At 45.3% G+C, this 18,658-nt stretch overlaps 1 protein-coding gene across 1 annotated transcript; it reads right to left on the minus strand.

The window, feature by feature from the left end:
* Window positions 1-2,865: 2,865 nt before the first annotated feature.
* Window positions 2,866-18,658, minus strand: c16h10orf67 (chromosome 16 C10orf67 homolog). Its single transcript, XM_062481571.1, has 17 exons — window positions 18,391-18,658; window positions 17,928-18,048; window positions 17,102-17,245; window positions 16,815-16,889; window positions 16,534-16,686; window positions 14,151-14,301; window positions 12,958-13,016; window positions 12,772-12,837; window positions 10,000-10,065; window positions 7,719-7,838; window positions 7,483-7,565; window positions 7,328-7,393; window positions 7,129-7,216; window positions 6,148-6,231; window positions 5,821-5,985; window positions 3,682-3,751; window positions 2,866-3,011 (listed from the first exon to the last, which is right to left on the minus strand). Exons 1-17 carry the CDS (start codon window positions 18,489-18,491, stop codon window positions 2,866-2,868), a joined length of 1,758 nt encoding a protein of 585 aa, XP_062337555.1. The 5' UTR covers window positions 18,492-18,658.

The following is an 18,658-nucleotide window of genomic DNA, read 5'->3' on the forward strand; positions in this document are numbered from 1 at the left end:
TGGCTGGGACTTGGCCCTGAAAACCCCCCCTTGGCGGGCCCAGCCCAGATACACTGACCTTTCCACGGGGGAACGGGAGATTAGCTTTTGACTGAATTAGCCATAAAGACGTCTTGCTATGATCATTGTTGGGCTGATATCGTGCTTAATATGAGAGGCATTGTGCACAGCTTTTGCATGCCCCAAATGAAATATTACAGTCCTTTTATTGGCTGTCGTTGAATGCGGACGGTGCGTTACGTTTGAGTAAACTACCAAAATGCAATGCTTTGATTACAAAACTTTGATTGTCATGAACTTACGAGAATTATCGACAGATTGCCAAGCAGCCTACAACTGACTCTTGTACAGCGAAGTGAAATAAATGAATACTATAAAGCCTGAAAAGCGTCCCATTATAATAACCTAAGTGATCTGACATTTTAATATCAAATCCACACTTTTTCATCACTGTATTTTGCGCCTCCTTGGTGGCCTGCGGGCTTCTCCTTCCTCTCATTGATGATTGATGTACTTTTATTTAGTCTACTTTTCTACCTTGCATCACCAAAGAAAAAAGTTAAACGAAAATGTGATAAATTACAAATATGCAAATTTCTTTCATCGCCGTTGTAAGTGTGTCTAGCTGAAAGTGAATAACGCCTTGCAGTCAGTCTGCGCGCGCTAGGGGAGCAAGGGACCCCAGGGCGTCGATCAAAGCGACCTATTCTCTTTCATCCCCGGTATTCTCTTCCAAACTATTTCGATACAATATGTTTCCCTGATGCACGTCATGTGCCGGGGACACAAAACTCGTTGCAATCCAGCTAAATGTGTCCAGCTTCTTTTGTTCTCCAAGATGGACTTCTGGAAAGTTTTTTTCCTCTTTTCTCCCTCAGTTGCCAGGATTCAGAAGTGTAAAAGCATGCATCATTTTTCACCACGTCCCGTTTTCATATTCACAAAAGGAAATCTATGAAACAGGCCCTTCACTTGTTCACTGGCTTGAACTTCACTGATGTCCGACTGATCTCTTTTCCTTTTCTAAGCACCACACAGCAGGGATGAATTTGCAAGACAAATGCAGCTGGGAGTCAAGTGGCACAAAACATTTCAGTTAGAAAGAATAAATTCAGCTTTATTTAAATACAAAATCGTTACATTCAAAAACAAAAGCTGTGGCATGATGTTTGTAATAATATATTTGTTAATATTTGGAAACTTAAATTGTGATTATGCCATTGAAGTTTGCTGCATATATCATCCACAATAATTACTTTACATAAAATGTATCTTAAGTATTAAGATAATATAATTAAATCTTTATCTCAACTAAATTACAATTAGTCCCTTGAAGCCATAATTGGAAACATAAAGGACTAAACTCTGATGCTGTTAAAAATAAGATATAGCCTGTGCAGACCGACCATCTCATGGAAAGGGAAGGATTGAAGGTAGAGCGAGAGAGGAGGGAGAGAGAGAGAAACAGAAAAAGAGAGAGAGAGAGACAGAGCTGGTTGAAATGGCTGAGAGCCAGTAGGGCTGGGAATCTTTCCAGCCAAAAGTGACTGTGATTAACCTAGTACTGAGACTCACTGCAGGACACCAACACACCAGCTAACACTGTTTATCCAGCTTTTAATGAAACCAATTACTTTGTGAGTCACTCCCACAAAATGTCCCCTCTTCAGTTGTTTTACAACCCAAAGTAGGATGTGTGAAAGAGAAGACGGACATGCAGCACGAGAAAGCCCTCTGAGACCCTTTGCTGGGCTGTAACATATATCTAGCCCGTTTCTATGACAACATTGCATTACAGCCTAATTCAGTTTTACTCAATGCCTGACAAGGATGTTTAAGTGTCTTATTACGCTGAACTGTTGAAAATAACAAGACGTTAATGCAATAAACAGCTCATGTCTTTGGAGAGGGCGCTGTGGCACAGTCAAATGAATCGGTCATATCCAACAATCATCCCCTCTAGATGACAAGGAGCAGAAGAAGGATTGGGTAATTGATTATAAGCCTGTCGTCTGAAGCTATGAGGGCTGATGTGAACAGGGACAGATTGGGGCGGGGGCGGGGAGGGGGGGGGGGCGTCAGTGTATGGGTTGGTTTCTCTGGGAGAAGCCCAAACACACCCTGGGAAAGTCAGAAAGAACGGTCTCCAATTCTTCTAGCCGCCTAACTGGTGCACCAGTAATCAGGCCATGACGAACATGCAAACGAGGTGACTGTACAGTAGATTAAGCCTTTTGGGAGAGTGAAATAAATAGACTGGAGCCAAATGTGTACATTTGTAAAGAGAGAGAATAAACCCAGAATAAATGGTTGTTTTTGACCCTCTCATTTTCCCCAAGTAGAAACGTAACAGCCCAGACCGAATCACACGTCCTCAATCCTCATTGTGATGTGGCAACGTTGCTATTGATGGTTTCTCCAAAGGCCTGGCATTCCTCTGGTTTTGTGCGGTACGAGGCAATGCATGCATGAAGCTATAGAGGTTCCACAGAACTCTCCACTCGGCTGGCTAACAGTCAGTGAGCTTTTCTCTATTCAGGCATTATGCTACCTGTTCAAGCTAAACTCATTCAGTTTATTCATGATGGTAAATGAATGGCAGTTTGTTTGATGCCAATTCATCAAGATAAATGCGGTTTTCGTAACAAACATGACTGTTGTGGGACTTGTTGTTTCCCTGGCTAAACTAAACTAAAGCATGCACAGAAAATCAAGAATAAAACTAAGAGAGGAAGGACAGTAAATATCTTTCTCTCTCATCTGTATATATTGGTATAGCACTTCAATTGTATGACACAAAGCACTTGAGGAGTGAGACAGATATGTGTGTGTGTGTGTTTAATTGAGTCTACTGAGGGGATGGTTTTACTTGAAGGGGACGTTGACAGCGGAGGTAAGGGAGGACGTCTGTCTGGCCAGGGATGAAGGATGAGGAAGAGGAAGGATCCCTGCCAGCTCTTCCTCCCCACCATCATCATCATCATCATCATCACCTGACTCCAGCTGGGACTCTGCAGGGACAGCAACACAGCAGATGAATGGTCGTGTCGTGTTCGCTGTTTAATATAACCAAGTGGATTTGAATAGTACGTTCGTGGACGACAATGTGATCACCGCATCAACAGTTATAGTGTCTGTTCCCCGGACTTCTGACTCTGGAAACTGTGTGGGTCTACCTGTGGTTAAAACCATGTTTTACAAATGCCTTTCAGTGGTTTAAATGGAGAAAATAGTTTCTGCACAAACTCAATACTGGCTGGAAATGGGAAATCAAGTACATGCCTAATGTGTTTCTGAATGTGAATGTTTGTTAATAATTATGATTTGATTAAAGAGTAAACTTAACAAACAATACATGGACTCGTTTCCTTCATACATTCTAATGAAATCAGAAAGGACATGATTACTATAAGTGCATTCATAGACATGTTATCTTTTCTTACAAAGATCAAAGTCTTAACAAGGCCCTTCTGTATCCCCGCCCCTCCACAACGTGTAAGCTAGTTGATGATTTGTGGATTAGAAAAGCAGTGGTTTCACCATCTCAAGTCATCTTTTTGTTTCCAATCAAGTGAATGTGGGGACTGCCCATGGGAGGGGCGACATGACATTTCCCCGGCTGATTCTAAACAGGTCACGGACGCTGCATAGACCCCAAGGCGGAGGGAGGGGGAACCTCACCAAAGCGTGTAACTGAATCAAACCAGTGGTTACCCCCTTTCAGCAGTGTAGGAATGGCCTCAACAATACCCTTCACATCCCATCCCACCAAAGAGGACATGGGCCTTATAGGGACACTGGCTAGCTGACTGGATGCAAGGCTTTTTATCACTGAGGAGGCCTGGCCAGGGATTCCAAATAAAGCACTTTGGGGATCTCTCTCAGTATTTTGTTTGTTTTGCTTGATTTGTATTTTATTTTTTTTGGAGGGGGGGGGCGGGGGGGGGGGGGGATTGTCAGTAGACATTTAGATATGAAAAATGTGGCTTGTGTTGGGACTTGAGAAATGTGCTGGAGAGAAAAGGGCTGGAGAATGGAGGCCTGAGTGGCGAGCTGCCCTCACACTGACCTGGGGCTTTCAGCGGGCTTGAACACATCACATATCCCATTGTTGGAGGTGATTAATTGAGAGTGATAACTTACCATGAACAGAGATTGTTATAGTGCTTTAATGCGGTAGGCCTGGGTTTGGAAACGCCCTATTCACGTAGCTTTGTACTCAAGCATATGGGCCCAGACGTATTCACACACAAAGACGAGCAAGATTTATCACGCTTGTATGTCCTGCTAACAACGTTTTCTTCCTACTAAGATATTTCGATAGCAGTAAAGAGTTTGAAACCTGCGGATTCACACATTGAAAGGTAAGAGTACTGAAAAACGAATCCGATTATAATATAGTGATGTCTTGACTTTCAGCGTTGCATGGTGTCAATAGAGAATGTTAAATCTCTTGCAAAAACATTGTTCTCTGAAGGGACAGTCCACCACCCTCCACATCTCTCCCCTTGGCCTTCCCCGAGGGTCCGGGCCATTCCGGGAAAGCGACACAGAGGAGCAAAAGTGCGTAGCCCCTCAGCCCAGCGCCAGCATCATTCACACCACCTCAGATTACTGACCCGCAGAAGCAACCCTAATCTGCCGTGTGACTAAACCAGTTTACACAGGCTTTTTTTTTTTTTTAAGTGTCAAGACCCACGCCGGCCACACTGCCTTATCACCAAAGTGGGGGCGGGCCAAGGCAGGGGTCACTGCCCAGGGCCCACTCGGACCCCAGTAAAGACCAGTGGCTTTCAACTCTGTCACCTTCCACCACACAGCCTGTCAGCCTTGACTTTGACTTGATTGCACCCGAGGCCCTTTGGACCCCTTCACACAACACACAAAGCTGCGTCCTTGTCAGCCAACGGACAGAGGCCAGTTACCAAACCTCCCACACCATAGAGAGATATGAAACGAATAACTCTGCATGGCCAATTATCAAAAACGACAAGATGAACTCATAGCGTCCACCATTAAGATCAGAGGCCTCGTGACATATTACGATGCCTTGGTGAATCTACTCCCAAGGATAAGAGACAGGGGCTGTCTATACTCTCTCTCTCTCTCTCTCTCTCTCTCTCTCTCTCTCTCTCTCTCTCTCTCTCTCTCTCTCTCTCTCTCTCTCTCTCTCTCTCTCTCTCTCTCTCTCTCTCTCTCTCTCTCTCTCTCTCTCTCTCTCTCTCTCTCTCTCTCTCTCTCTCTCTCTCTCTCTCTCTCTCCTCTCTCTCTCTCTCTCTCTCTCTCTCTCTCTCTCTCTCTCTCTCTCTCTCTCTCGACACATTTGAGGAGGACAGTAACGTAGCCAGGCAGACTAATTGGTCAGCTACTGTGCACCGGATAGTTCTGTCTGACTCTGTGAGCATCTATATTGACAGAGAGAATTAAGTCTCCTACTTATCTGGCCGCGCCTCATCATGTCTGCTAAGCTCATTAGCACAGATCCCAATTATCAGAAAGTCAATAGATGTCAAATACACAGAGATTAAAGGGAGCTTTAGCATCTTTAGCCAGGTTGATCTCTGCTTCATCAGTGATTACACCTGATGTTTACAAATGTTTCAAACAAAGGAGTCTGTTAGCAGGACCATCCCAAAGGCTCCAATGAGTCTGCATAATTCTTATAATTATGACAACAATGGATCTTTAATCTCCAGTGCCTGGCAACAGAAAAGACAACTACATACCGCTTTAGTAGTATCCAGACTTTTTAAACAATACAGTGTATGTTCAGAAATGATATACAGTATGATGTATAGTATAGATTTTCAGTAAGATAACCAGTAGGTTGCATGATGTAGTCTCTGGTCTGGATTCAGGGAGGGTTAGGGAACAGCTTGCCTGAACAGGAGAGTGCATTAGTTCTCTCCTCCCATCTGGCACGACCATGTCCCTCCTCTGACTGGTACAGTTCCTCTTATGGTGACCTCCAGCTCCGATGTTTGGCTAACACATACAGTACAAACAGACACATATACTTACAGACACACAGCACAACCCCCCCCCCCCCAACACACAGAGGGGGGGAGGGGGGATTTGGTTGAGGAATCTTTCTATAAGATGAAAGCATAGCTACAGTGGTCTATCATATTCTCCTGTGGTACTGACCAGGGGCGTGCCTGTGGTATAACCAGGAATTTTGAACCCATTGCTGTATCCACCGGTACTCTGGTGATAAACAGGAGTGTCCATCTGTAACAGAAAACGTACACCGTGAGACCAGCTTGGACTTCATGCATTAATTCAAGAGTGAAGCAAGATAACCAAGACTTAACTGTTCCCTTAGTTAACAAAGCACGCCATGCTGCTAGTATATGACATTGAACGTTTCAATCCCAAACATGAGGGGCGCTTGTGTGATGTGTGTAGCACAGCACTGCTACTATTCAGCATCCTGGCCAGCAGCAGACGGGTTCTTAAAGGAGATGTTTAGCTTTCTTTCATCCTCATTGTTTCATTGATGGTTGACATATCCTGAACAACCATGAGTGGAAGAAACCACAAAAACACCGGGGCCAAAGGCTATGAATATTCATGAGCAGCGACACCAATGGAGGGCCTTGATGAGAGGCTTAATGATGCTGCACCTGTTGAACTCTGATCTGTTGGCTATAGTCTCTGGAGAACAACACGTTGAGGGCTAGTTTTACGAAGACCGGCGAGGAGTGTGTTTGAGTGCGTGTGTGTATCTGTGTGTGCACGATATGTTAAAGGTTTCAGTTTAGGTTGGTGGCTGAGCCAAACAAACTTCTGTCCTAAATTGATTTCCAATAGGTCCCTTAGCACCAGTTAGAAGCCTCTTCTTTCCACTCTGCTTTTCATACCATCACAGTAGCAGTACACACATCCGTTTAAAGAGTTTTGGATGTATTTAAATGCTTTAGAAGTGCTCCATTAAGTCCTCCTAGCACAACGGATGGGTTGGGTTTGAAAGGTTTGGGGCCAAGATGAATTAAGGTTCAAACTGAAACCTTCATATAACTCTGCCAGAGCCTCCATATTCTGCCTACACACCTACCTTCCTCCCTCCATTTACGCTCTCCTTCCCATCCGCTCCCTCCCCCATGAGCGCTCTCCCTCCCCCCTCACCGTGTACGTGACAGAGGCGTGCTGGAGCTGGGCTGCCTGGCGCTGCAGTGTCTGCCTGAGGAACATCTCATCCTTGATGGCGTGGAAACTAGTAGACAGGAGGCCAGAGCATGCCACTGTGAGAGTCCAATCAGAACGTAAATTGTCTTCGATTGATGGAGAGAAAAAAAAAAAAGAAGAGAAGTAGGTAATACTATACCTCCGATTCAGAACCTCAAACTTCACCTCCCATAACTCATTGGAGCGAAACAGGTCTTTCTGGAGCCTTTGAAAACAACAAAGAAGGAGTACTACAGTTAGCACAGAGAATGAATATGTTAGCCTAGTAGTGTAATTTAAATAGCTAGTTCGTACTTAGCAGTTTGACTTCTCAGGGCAGTTTCTGTATTTTTCAGCGCCTCAAGTTGCTGGATCAAGTCTCCCTCTTCCTTCTGAACCTGAAAACCGGCCGACAAATTGAGTTATCAGAGCAGAAACATTACTATGTGTGTGTGTGTGTGTGTGTGCGAATTTGAAGTGTGTGCGTGCATGGGAAGTGTGTGTGTGTTTATGTGTGTGTGCGTGTGTTAGTTGTGTGTGCATATCTTCACCACAGGATGTTTCTCTGCTGCCTGGGCTTTCATCAAACCCTCCCGGGCTTGTATTTCAGCCTTGTGCCTCTCCTTCTCTGCCTGCTGCTCGTTCTCTAACTTCATCTCCATAGCCAGTTTCTGAAACAAACACAACAGACAGTGAACAGGACACAGACACATCCAACATATACCCTGCTCACACAAAGGGGGATATTTCTGTGATATTTCTGGATGAGAACGGGAACAAGAGCTCAATCCAAGATGGCCTGAATTCCAGGTGTATTCGTGTCTCACATATCTGCTTCTTGAACATTAATAGACATCAAAGAGCCAACATTACTTATGGACCCATTCATGCTGTGTTCTCTGTTATATCCACATTCAGATAAAGAAATGGACCTTGTGTTTATTGCCAAGCTATTAACTCGGGCTCCAACAATGGGCTGCTTTAAACAAACCAAGTGTCCATTCTCAATGCCTGGGCCTGGCATTGTGAGGCGCCATGTTAGCTGATTTAGAGCGTATGGTCAGGGGAGTGTGTGAAGGTCGGGTCAGCCCAGGTCACCACGGGACATCCGATTTCTTTTAAAGAGCAGGAACCTCAATGAAGATGGAAGTTAGTTGAAAGACTGGCTACTCATGTCTAAGGACTGCCCGTTGGATGAATATTGTTCGACAGGCCATCTGAAACCATCTGTACCATCATCTGGTGAAGGAGGGGTGGTGACCCAGGCCACTGGGTTAGTGAATGTGTGACCCAAGTGAGTGTGTGGATGTGAGTATCTGAGTGCATGTGAGGGGGTCTGTGCGTGTGTGAATGAAAATAGGCAGCCTTCCAGATTTTTCATGGTGGAAGCAGTGGGTGTACCCTCACTGTGTACTTAGGCTAGTTAAGACAAGGGTGTCAGGGCGATGGTTTTGTTTCTGCTCAGTGTGAGAGAGAGAGAGGAGGAGGACTGGGAGACGGCCCTGGCTGTCCCTGATCTGATGCTCTTTGTCTGGGGAGGATCAGTAAATGTGTAGGTGTCTCCTCCTGACAATAGGCTGGTCCGAATGATCTGCCTGGAGTCATTGACCACGCTTTGACGAGACGTGGAACCCGATGCTGCTTCCTCCAACAGTTTGACTACACTCCATACTTTTTACGAGGTTCTTACATTTTTACGGGTCAAGATATACATTTATAGAAAAACCTTTGACACGTGTTGTGAATTTGCCCAAGCTGAAGCCAGCTTCGCTGACCTCCATCTCTGGCAGTGAGGCAGTATGCAGGGCGGGCAGCGTGTATTGTTGAGTCACTCGTCATGAAGTGGACTTTCAACTCGGTCTCATTGTGGCAAGGTGCCATTAATCAGAGGGCCCAAGCCCCTGTTAGCCACTCTAACCACCAGAGCTTTGTTGTGTCAGCTGCACGCTGCTGCATTCCTCGCTCTATCCATCCCTACTCTCTCTCTCACGCGGTCTCTTTCACTCTCTACCTACTCTCGCTCTCCTTTTCTTTCTCTCTTTCTCCCTCCTCATTCTCTTCGTAGGATTTTTTCCTCTCTCTCTCTCTCTCTCTTGCTCTCCTCTCTCTCTCTCTCTCTCTCTTGCTCTCCTCTCTCTCTCTCTCTCTCTCTCTCTCTCTCTCTCTCTCTTGCTCTCCTCTCTCTCTCTTGCTCTCCTCTCTCTCTCTTTCTCTCTCTCTCTCTCTCTCTCTCTCTCTCTCTCTCTCTTGCTCTCTCTCTCTCTCTCTCTCTCTCTCTCTCTCTCTCTCTCTCTCTCTCTCTCTATGTCTCTCTTTCTCAGGTTTGTCTGTCCCTTCCTGCCTACCAGTGCTCACTCTGGAATTCTCAAAGTGGTCAACAAGACAACACACACACACACTATTACCCCAAATAATAAAGTGCTAACAAGCACATTCCCCACGTGCCAAATGAGCACCAGGTCAGACACGTTGATGGATGCACCTCAGTGTTGACACACAAGGTAGCAGGGTGTATCATTAACCAAACTCCTGGGGCTGATAATCAATACGGCTGAGAATGAGCGTGTGCACGGTTATCCTCTGTCTTTACTCTGAGAGGCTAATGTCTTCAGTGGCGGAAACGGACTGATACTCTGACATACCCAACACAGACAGATAGCTTTTGGCTGTGGCACAATCTTGGAAAAGCACGGTTACAAAAGACGTTTGTGGTCCTTAACATTGGGGTCAAAAAAAAAAAATAGTGGAAAATAGGTGGAAAAGAAACGTTGAAATGAGGACAGGTCCTCTACAACCCTTACAGGTTCCCTGGGTCCTTCATAGGTCTCCTACCTCATTTTTGTGAGACTCCTCCACACCTTTCAACTCTTTCTCCAGGTCTTGTTTAATTGCCTTAATCTGTAAGAAAAATATTGAGGGTAAAATTATTTCTGAGACAGTTTATGGACCGGTCTGCCACCATGTGGCACCATGTTCGTGGACCGGTCTGACCCCTGCTGCACACTAATTTCCTTTGAAGGATAAATAAAGTTGAAAGTTGAAAGTTGAAGTTGAAGTGAACAGCCGTTTATTAGTCATAAGTGTGCATTATACAATATGGGTTTCTAATTATAATGGGGCTACAAACCGCTAGTTGAAAAGACCATTAAGAAAACCACCCTATTTCTTCTCTTAAAGAGGCAGAGGTCACATCAACATTGGGGCACACATGTCCTTTTGCACTTTTGGAGCTTTTATAAAGTGGGCCTATTGAGGCAAATAAGAGAGAAGGTGTCTCTCAAGACCTTCAAGCCCAGACTAAAGCAGTAATTTCCCAGTGAGGTGCTCTCTATTGTAAGGGTGTCATTGTGTTAAGAAGACAACAGTCAAGGGACGAGTCTTGGGGGGGGGGGGGCTGAAGAGCCCATTAACAAGACTCCAGCTGGACACAAAGATCCAACCATCTTCATGTAGGCTGCAGAGAGGAGGGTTACCGAGGGCAGGTTATGCTGTCCTATTCCTGCACCCATAATGGAGGCTGCTACACTGCCTCAGTGTCAGCCTGTCCACACAGGCTCAGAGTTAAAGAAGGTGTCACTTGTGTCAGCGTTACTCAGTGTTAAACAAGGTTCTCTCGCACCCTTGGTTACACATCTACATTTCACAGTTCAAATAGGATTGTCAAATGAAAACGTCTTGAAGTTCTTAAATACGTTTTGTGCGGATGAAATGCATGGCAGTTGTTTTCAAGCGAGATCCAGATTCTTCTGTGCCACCCTGCTGCTGTGGTGTGCGTTCTTCATCAGAATGGAGCACACTTCCCACCCAGCTAGTCAGCCGGGCTGGGTCTAGAGACCTCTATGACTGGAGCTTTGGCCTCACACCAGGACATAACCTCCAATGGGGCATCCAACCATGGAAGTTCATTTTCTGCTCCATTGATCAAAGTCTCTGAAATAATGCGTTTTGATTCATGAAGCAATGGCTTTAGAATAGAGACCTTAACTTTGAGTCTGTCTGTCAGTCACTAACATAAACACGGGGAAAGATACAACACAAAGAGATGATGAATGGAGAAGGAGAAGGAATGGGGGGGTTTTATGTGCTGCTATAGATATGGATGAGCCCATTCATTGATGATTGAGATGACATTGAGGATGTGTCAATTGGAGGTTTTTACTAGAGGCTTGACCAGCCAACACCACCTGCTCCAGCATCACTTATACCAATATAAAACACACTGGGTTTGAACAAGGCAGGGAAGCAAAGACAGTACTGTGTGCCTTACGAGGAAAACAGCAACACACAGGGTAATATATCAATGTTGTACAAAATGTTGACTCTTTTGTATCTCTAAGATGTAGTTTCATATTTTTTCCCACTACAAATGACATATGTTGGGTTTTTTTTATAATGAAGAGCAATGCATTTGAAATACCCCAAGTAAGACATGTCCAGATCCCAAATTCTCTGTCTATCATAAGTCTACATTTGAAGACATTGTTCTTATTGTTGCACATATGTTTATATTAGCTCCATGTTTCTTGATCCACAAGGGCATTAATCCATTCATCACTTTCCAATACAATTCAACACAATTCAATCCCTGACCACAGTAATGTGCAGTAAAAGAACGCAACATCAATGTTTGAGCTCGAGACCACTGACACAGTTGTAACCTCTGTAGGTTGATTGAGAGCACACTACCTGAGCATGATGTTTCCAAGCAACCAGCAGCGGTCACAGCAGGACATTCAGTAGCCTTGTGTGACAAGTGGCACACAACGCTTTGAATCGTTGAGTAACAGAGGGGTTGTCAGCTTTTCAATCCCACATTCATTTGAATTTAGAATAAAGTGAAAATAGGTCAAGGGATGAGGGTTCAAACTACTCAGACAGCTATTGGTTCCCTGGTACCCAAGTACCCACATGCCAAGGTGCCTGTTTCTGTAGGCAGTGATTGGTGATAACAGCACTGGACATTCAAATAAATATGATGGCAACAACACTGATAAGACTGATTCGTCTTTTGAGTCTGTCCTACAGTATTTGTATACAGTATCATTATACAAAGAAGTGTGTACACATATGCCATCCATATAGAGAATCAAATGAATAACCTGACTTGAAGATTTAATGGCACTGTACAGAACATAACCAGTAATCAGCACACTTCAATAAAATCATCTGGCAGAATGTCATTTTCACACCGAATCGTGTTATTTAACAGATAATCCAATGTTGACATTTGGATATAACAATTAAATCAATAAAACGCCATAAACCATTCCAACCAGCACAACATTAAAGCAGTGACTGGCCTATTTGCCAAATGTTTGAGATACTCTACCATGTCAAACATTAACTTTTATTCCTCCCCACAGTAGATGATACAGGACTATAAAATAATTTAGATTGTACTCCTCCACCTACCAGTTGTTTTACAGTAAGACCCAGTAATCTTCTGTCATCCTTCATGCTTTAGACAACACTACTAAGGGAGTTAGAGAGAGCTCTTAGGGGGTAGGGTATTCACTATTTAAAATGGGACAGCGTACACAACACCCCTTCCACCCCTTCACCTCCTCCTACCACACCCCTGGTAGGAGGGGAAAGAAAGCTTACCTTTCTTTTGGTGTTCTCTTTCTCCAGGTTGATTTGAGCTTTTAGTTGTTCACAGTCATTGCTCATCTAAAATGTAAGAAAAGGGTAAACACATCAAATATATTTCTTTGAAACATTTCAACGTTCACTTTCACACAACTTAACATAATATTTGTCCAACAGATGAGTTGTTGTCCATCCAAATACCTTCTGCATATTTAATTTATCCTCCGCTGCATTGGCCTTCAGTTTTCGGATCATGTAAGCTGTAACAAAAAAGGAAATAAGTGTTTCCATGTTTGGTTCTCAGATGGACGGGGTCGGGGGGGTGGTGGGGTGTTTGAGATCCAGAGAGGATGGATGATGCGTGTGAGAGAGGGACAGTGTGTGTGAGGTGGGGGTCTACGTGAGGAGTGAGGGTGCAGAGGGTGACGTGACATGTATTGTCCTTGTTGCTGGCCTCAGAAGGTCTAGTTGAACCTTGACTGGCCCGGACCACTCAGAGGGCTCGAAGACGCCATTATTAGCTGGCCTGACTGGTCAAAGCCTGCTCTCCTGTCATTTCTATGGCCTGACCTAAAACCAGTGAGTTCAAGGGCCAAGTGTGTGTTTGCACTCCGCTGTTCAATATCAATAAACGAAAAAGTTAGTCACAGACTATTGAAATCCTCTTGAGCAGGTGACTCTTTCTATCCCTCTGAATGAGCTACGTGTCAAAGAAGAGACGCTCAATAGAGATGACAGCACGCGGCATTCAGAAATACAGGCTAATGTCGATTTAATAAAGTATGCCATTCTCCTTAAAAGACCCTTCAACAAGAGCACTGTGACACCAAGTCAAATAAGGCGCAGGGACTCCAACACGCTCGTCTCGGCTCTATCAGGTTAGATACAGTATATGTTTGTGCTAATGTGTGTCTGTCCACTCGTTCTGTGGAACCTTTTCAGATGGTTACCTAAGTTACATAAGCAATGAATGAACATTGTCAAACATTAGGGTGAGATAAAGCCCTTGAGCCTTGAGAAGGCACCTGTGTTGTGTTTGCTCTCCCCTGGAGGGCTCCCACACGGTGTCTGATGATGATGGCCAATCTAACGAGCGTCGTCAAACATTACGACCAGACCAGGCTACTGACTGACTGATTGGCCAAGAGGAATTACAAGTCCGACAACATAAGAAGCACGGCCTTATAAGATATGATGTACAATGTCCTTGATCATATAAGGAAATACAAAATGCGATACTTTTACACATTACAAAAAATGCTTACTCATTTCAATACTTTGAATTACCGAGGACCTTTTTAAATGTAGTTGGTTCTAATAATGATGACCAATGGGATGGTTTAAAATATGACATGTAAGGAGACAGGATTTGATCTGACCAGCGACATTCGTACCTTGATCCTCCAACTGTTGTTCTTTGGTGCCCACAGAGGCCAGGACCTCCTCCATGTGTATGTGCACAGAATCCAGATCATCCTTCAGCCTTTCATTCTCACTCCTCAGCCAGTCTTTCTCTGCATCCTCAAGTCCCTGATCTGAGTTGATCTGAAAACGACACACACACACACATACACACACACACAAACGTGCACACAAAACACACACACAAGCATGCACACAAAAACACAAACACGTGCACACAAAAGAGACACACACACACACAAGTGCCAACAAAACACACACCCGTGCACACAAAACACACATCCACACACATCCACAAATCCCTTTTTTAACTTTCTCCCTTGAATCCATAAAACAAAGGGCATGCAGCTCAAGCTGCGTGGCAAATATGAGTGCTATTCAGAGACAAAGCCATCGTATCACTGAATAATAAAAAGCAAGACGCACACACACAAAAAGAGCAGAGTTTTTCCCCCCCCCCTTCTCCATGCCCTGAAGAAAGAAGAGAGTACATTACATTCACGGGGGCCATTTTTATTGACAGGGATAATGCCCATCATACTGTTTGTGTGCACCCTGTCAGTCAGGTCAATTTATTCTGGAAGTCCAAAGGAGGCAGCTGGGGCCTTCCACCCACGGTCAAGCCCTGGGCTCTCTGACTACCTCTCTCTGTAACCAGGCAGGACAGGCCAGGGGCTGGTTTCTGTGTGTGTGTGTGTGTGTGTGTGTGTGTGTGTGTGTGTATTTAGATGGTTGTGTGTGAGGGTGTCGGTGGGGGGGGGGGGTTCCAGAGTGCAGGGTCTCCAGGGGAGAGGGTTCATGTTGGCTTTGTGACTTTAGATGGGAGTCCGTGCCTGGCTGACGGTGGCTGCTGGTGTCACAGGGATCACATCAGCCGTCAGGGCGCAGAAGCCAGCAGACTGGGGGCCACATGGAGCCCATCAGGTCCCTGTGATGTCCACACAGCAGTTGTCCCCTCGGCTGTTGTCCCCGCAGCCACCATTCACACTGCTCCCGAGCATTTACGGGGCCTTTTGCATGCCTGTCACACTTAGGCACTGGGGCCGCTGGCTGGCTACTGTGTGTGCAGGCGTTCAAAGGCTTTCAAAGATTCAAGGTCCCGGACTTCCCTCCTCCTCTCCTCTCTGATTTCTCCCTCCTCCCTCCTTCACTCCCTCTCACTGGTTTTGTTTCCTTTTTTTCTCTTCCACTTTGAAAAGAGACAGTACTTTCTGAAGCAGGGGTCATATTTGAGGGAAGAAATAAATAAATAAAAAAACTGTATTTTATAAATGAACTTTTTTTCTTTTTTTTCCTTCCTTTATTCAGTTTTTTGTTTGGTCAAAAAGAGAGAGAGCCTGAGGAAGGGAAGGAGATAAAACTCATGGATTCAGAGTAAAAAGTCATGGGCCATTAGCTTTCCCAGTAAGCAAGTGTAATCTACAAACCAGCCGGGATCACAAACGTCTACCCAGATGACGCAAACAAAATCCAGGGATTACGAGGGGGAAAGAAAAGACAACTAACACAGCAGTTTTAGGGGGTAGCATACGATGTCATGCCAGAGAGAGCTGTACAGTTGGCAGAGGCTGTAATCCGTGTGGGCACTGTTCCATCTACCTTGGCACAGACGCAGCATCAACAGATGATCACCTCTCCGTCTGCGTGCACCATTACACACAACACCCCCCCATCCCCATTCTCTGCCACCCCACCTCTCCCTGCATCCCTTCCCTCCTGTTCCCCACTCACTCCGTGGCCATCCAAGAGGAACCATACCCATTCGGAACGAGTGGCAGCAACAGCCTGTGCTGGGGTCTGACGACGAGCAAGGTGGGAGCTAGCTGACATCCTTAACTCTGGCTCCACCATCTGCCGCAGCGCAGAACTACGTCTGCTCCCGGCCCCGGCCGTGACTGCTCTCATTAGCCCAGGGAACAAAGGGCTGATTCTCCTCAGCAGCAGTCATCTGTTTCCATCGGAGAGGCCCCGGGTTTTGTGTGCCTCTCTGCTCCCTGGCTGCTCGTCTCCTTCCTCTTCCCCCGCTCTCCTCCTCTGCACTGTTCAGCGACACACGCTCAGTCCTACCTGGGCCAGAGTCCTCTGCACTGTTCAGTGACACACGCTCAGTCCTACCTGGGCCAGAGTCCTCTGCACTGTTCAGTGACACACGCTCAGTCCTACCTGGGCCAGAGTCCTCTGCACTGTTCAGTGACACACGCTCAGTCCTACCTGGGCCAGAGTCCTCTGCACTGTTCAGTGACACACGCTCAGTCCTACCTGGGCCAGAGTCCTCTGCACTGTTCAGTGACACACGCTCAGTCCTACCTGGGCCAGAGTCCTCTGCACTGTTCAGTGACACACGCTCAGTCCTACCTGGGCCAGAGTCCTCTGCTCGTAGTCCCTCAGCTGTTCACCGATGCACTCCATCTGAAGGGATTTCTTCTGGAGCTCTGCCACAAGCGCCTTCATCTGGTCTGTGTCGCCGACCAGCGTTTCCACCCTGTCGCCACATTTCATGTAGTATCTCTAGGACACAGAGACAGTTGTGGGAACACATGTGTTTTTTCCGCACAAGAGAAAACACGATGCTGCAATGAAACAGGAAAAAGTTGAATGCAACTCAACCAGCATGATTTCTCCAACACATAGGTTACCTTGAAGCTGGCATTGATCACAGGTATCGCGTCAGCAAATTGTTGTTGGTAACTTTTGCGAATAATTCGGACTTTCTGGAACACAAGAAGGTACATGATAACAGAATGTAATTATGTTGCCTATTTGACAGGTATGTGTGTGTGTGTGTGTGTGTGTGTGTGTGTGTGTGTGTGTGTGTGTGTGTGTGTGTGTGTGTGTGTGAGAGAGAGAGAGAGAGAGAGAGAGAGAGAGAGAGAGAGAGAGAGAGAGAGAGAGAGAGAGAGAGAGAGAGAGAGAGTCTGTTTACCTCCTTGTGGTGATTCTCCAGACTCTTGACCTTGTCATTGATTCTGGCATACAGACACTCTGCTTCTTCTTGCAGTCTGGACTCATACTGGGCCTTCATAAACTTCACTTTCATCTCCACCTCTTTCTTCAGTGTTTCCATTTCCTGACAAGAAAACATATTATGTCTTGAAATGTAAAACTAGGGTCAGTCTCGTTGAATATGTGTCTTAAAAGATTGCAACTACAGTGCTTAGACAGGCTGTAGTTTGAATACAAAAACACACCAATGTCTCTACCGACTGTACCAGGCAAGGCACTTGGGGGGGTTTGGCTCTTTGTTGAGTGAGTATCACTTTCAACTACAGAGGATGAATAGGCCCACTGCAGAGAGCCACTAGCCTGCCAATCAATTTGTTTAACTCTGCTGGAAAGGGCAGTCATTGCTGCTCCCTGCACACACTCTCTTCCTTTCCACAAAGACGCCATATGCCCTCACAGCAGGAGGGTCCGGGCTGATATAGGGGCCATGCATTTAAGGGTGAAGTTATAGGAATTTCTAAACTAATGAGATGAAAGGGAATACAGAGTGAATTGAATCACTGAGCAAATCAAGTGGAATGCTCAGTGTCACTCAATCTCACTGCACTTTCTCTGGAGCGATTGGTGAGATTTTGGATCACAATGTTGCCAATGGGGGCCTAGCTAGGGCAGTGTGGTTTATTGTTGACAGAAAGTACTCTTTAGTTTGTTTTGATCTCCTGGGTATGTGAATTCATAAACGTAAAACGAAGAAACGTACAGTACTTTTGTGAGCTGAAACTAGGCCTATCTGTTTGACAACTTACCTTCAGGAGAGCAGTTGTGGTGCTGGAGAGCAAATTGATAGTAGGCAACTCTGAGACGTCAGTCTGGGCACAAGCATCTCTTCCAAAGAACCCAACTCGCAGCTGGTTCCCAATTGAAGACCTGCAGGATTGTCAAAATGGCAAAGACAGACAGCAGGAATGGCTATGATGGCCTAATATCTAGTTTTTTTGTTGTTGTGTTAATTAACACGTAATGAAGAAAAAAAACTGTAGCTACAATTTGCAACAGCTCAAACCCAGCAGTGTAAGTTCCGATCCAGCCACAGTTGCCAAGTTGGAATTGCTAGACTACCTACCTTGAGCTAGTAGTAGCTAGCTAGCAAACTCCAAGGCTGAGAACAGCCAGTCAATGAACTGTCACTAATGTACTAACTAGCTAACGCGTTAGCTTGGCTAAAATGAGTCAGAGCATTTAGTGCTAGCTTCAGTAGTCCCACAGTACCTTTGAATTTCATCAACTTCTTTGGAAAATTGCTTCTCTTCTTCTTCTTTTTCTTCATCTTCATGCATAAAATATGTTTGTTGTTTCTTAACCACGTCCATGATTTTAGGTGTCAAAAAAACGTTGATAAAGGAAATAATTTTCGCAGTGTGTGCTGTGCTACATTGTGGCACAGTTGCTATGACAACTTGGACACAATTACTAACCACGCAGCATTGGACTAGACTAGAGAGTTGATCTGACTGTATACGCTGATCAGGCTGATCTG

The sequence above is a fragment of the Osmerus eperlanus genome, chromosome 16, assembly GCF_963692335.1.
Source record: "Osmerus eperlanus chromosome 16, fOsmEpe2.1, whole genome shotgun sequence".
In the NCBI taxonomy this organism is placed as follows: domain Eukaryota; kingdom Metazoa; phylum Chordata; class Actinopteri; order Osmeriformes; family Osmeridae; genus Osmerus; species Osmerus eperlanus.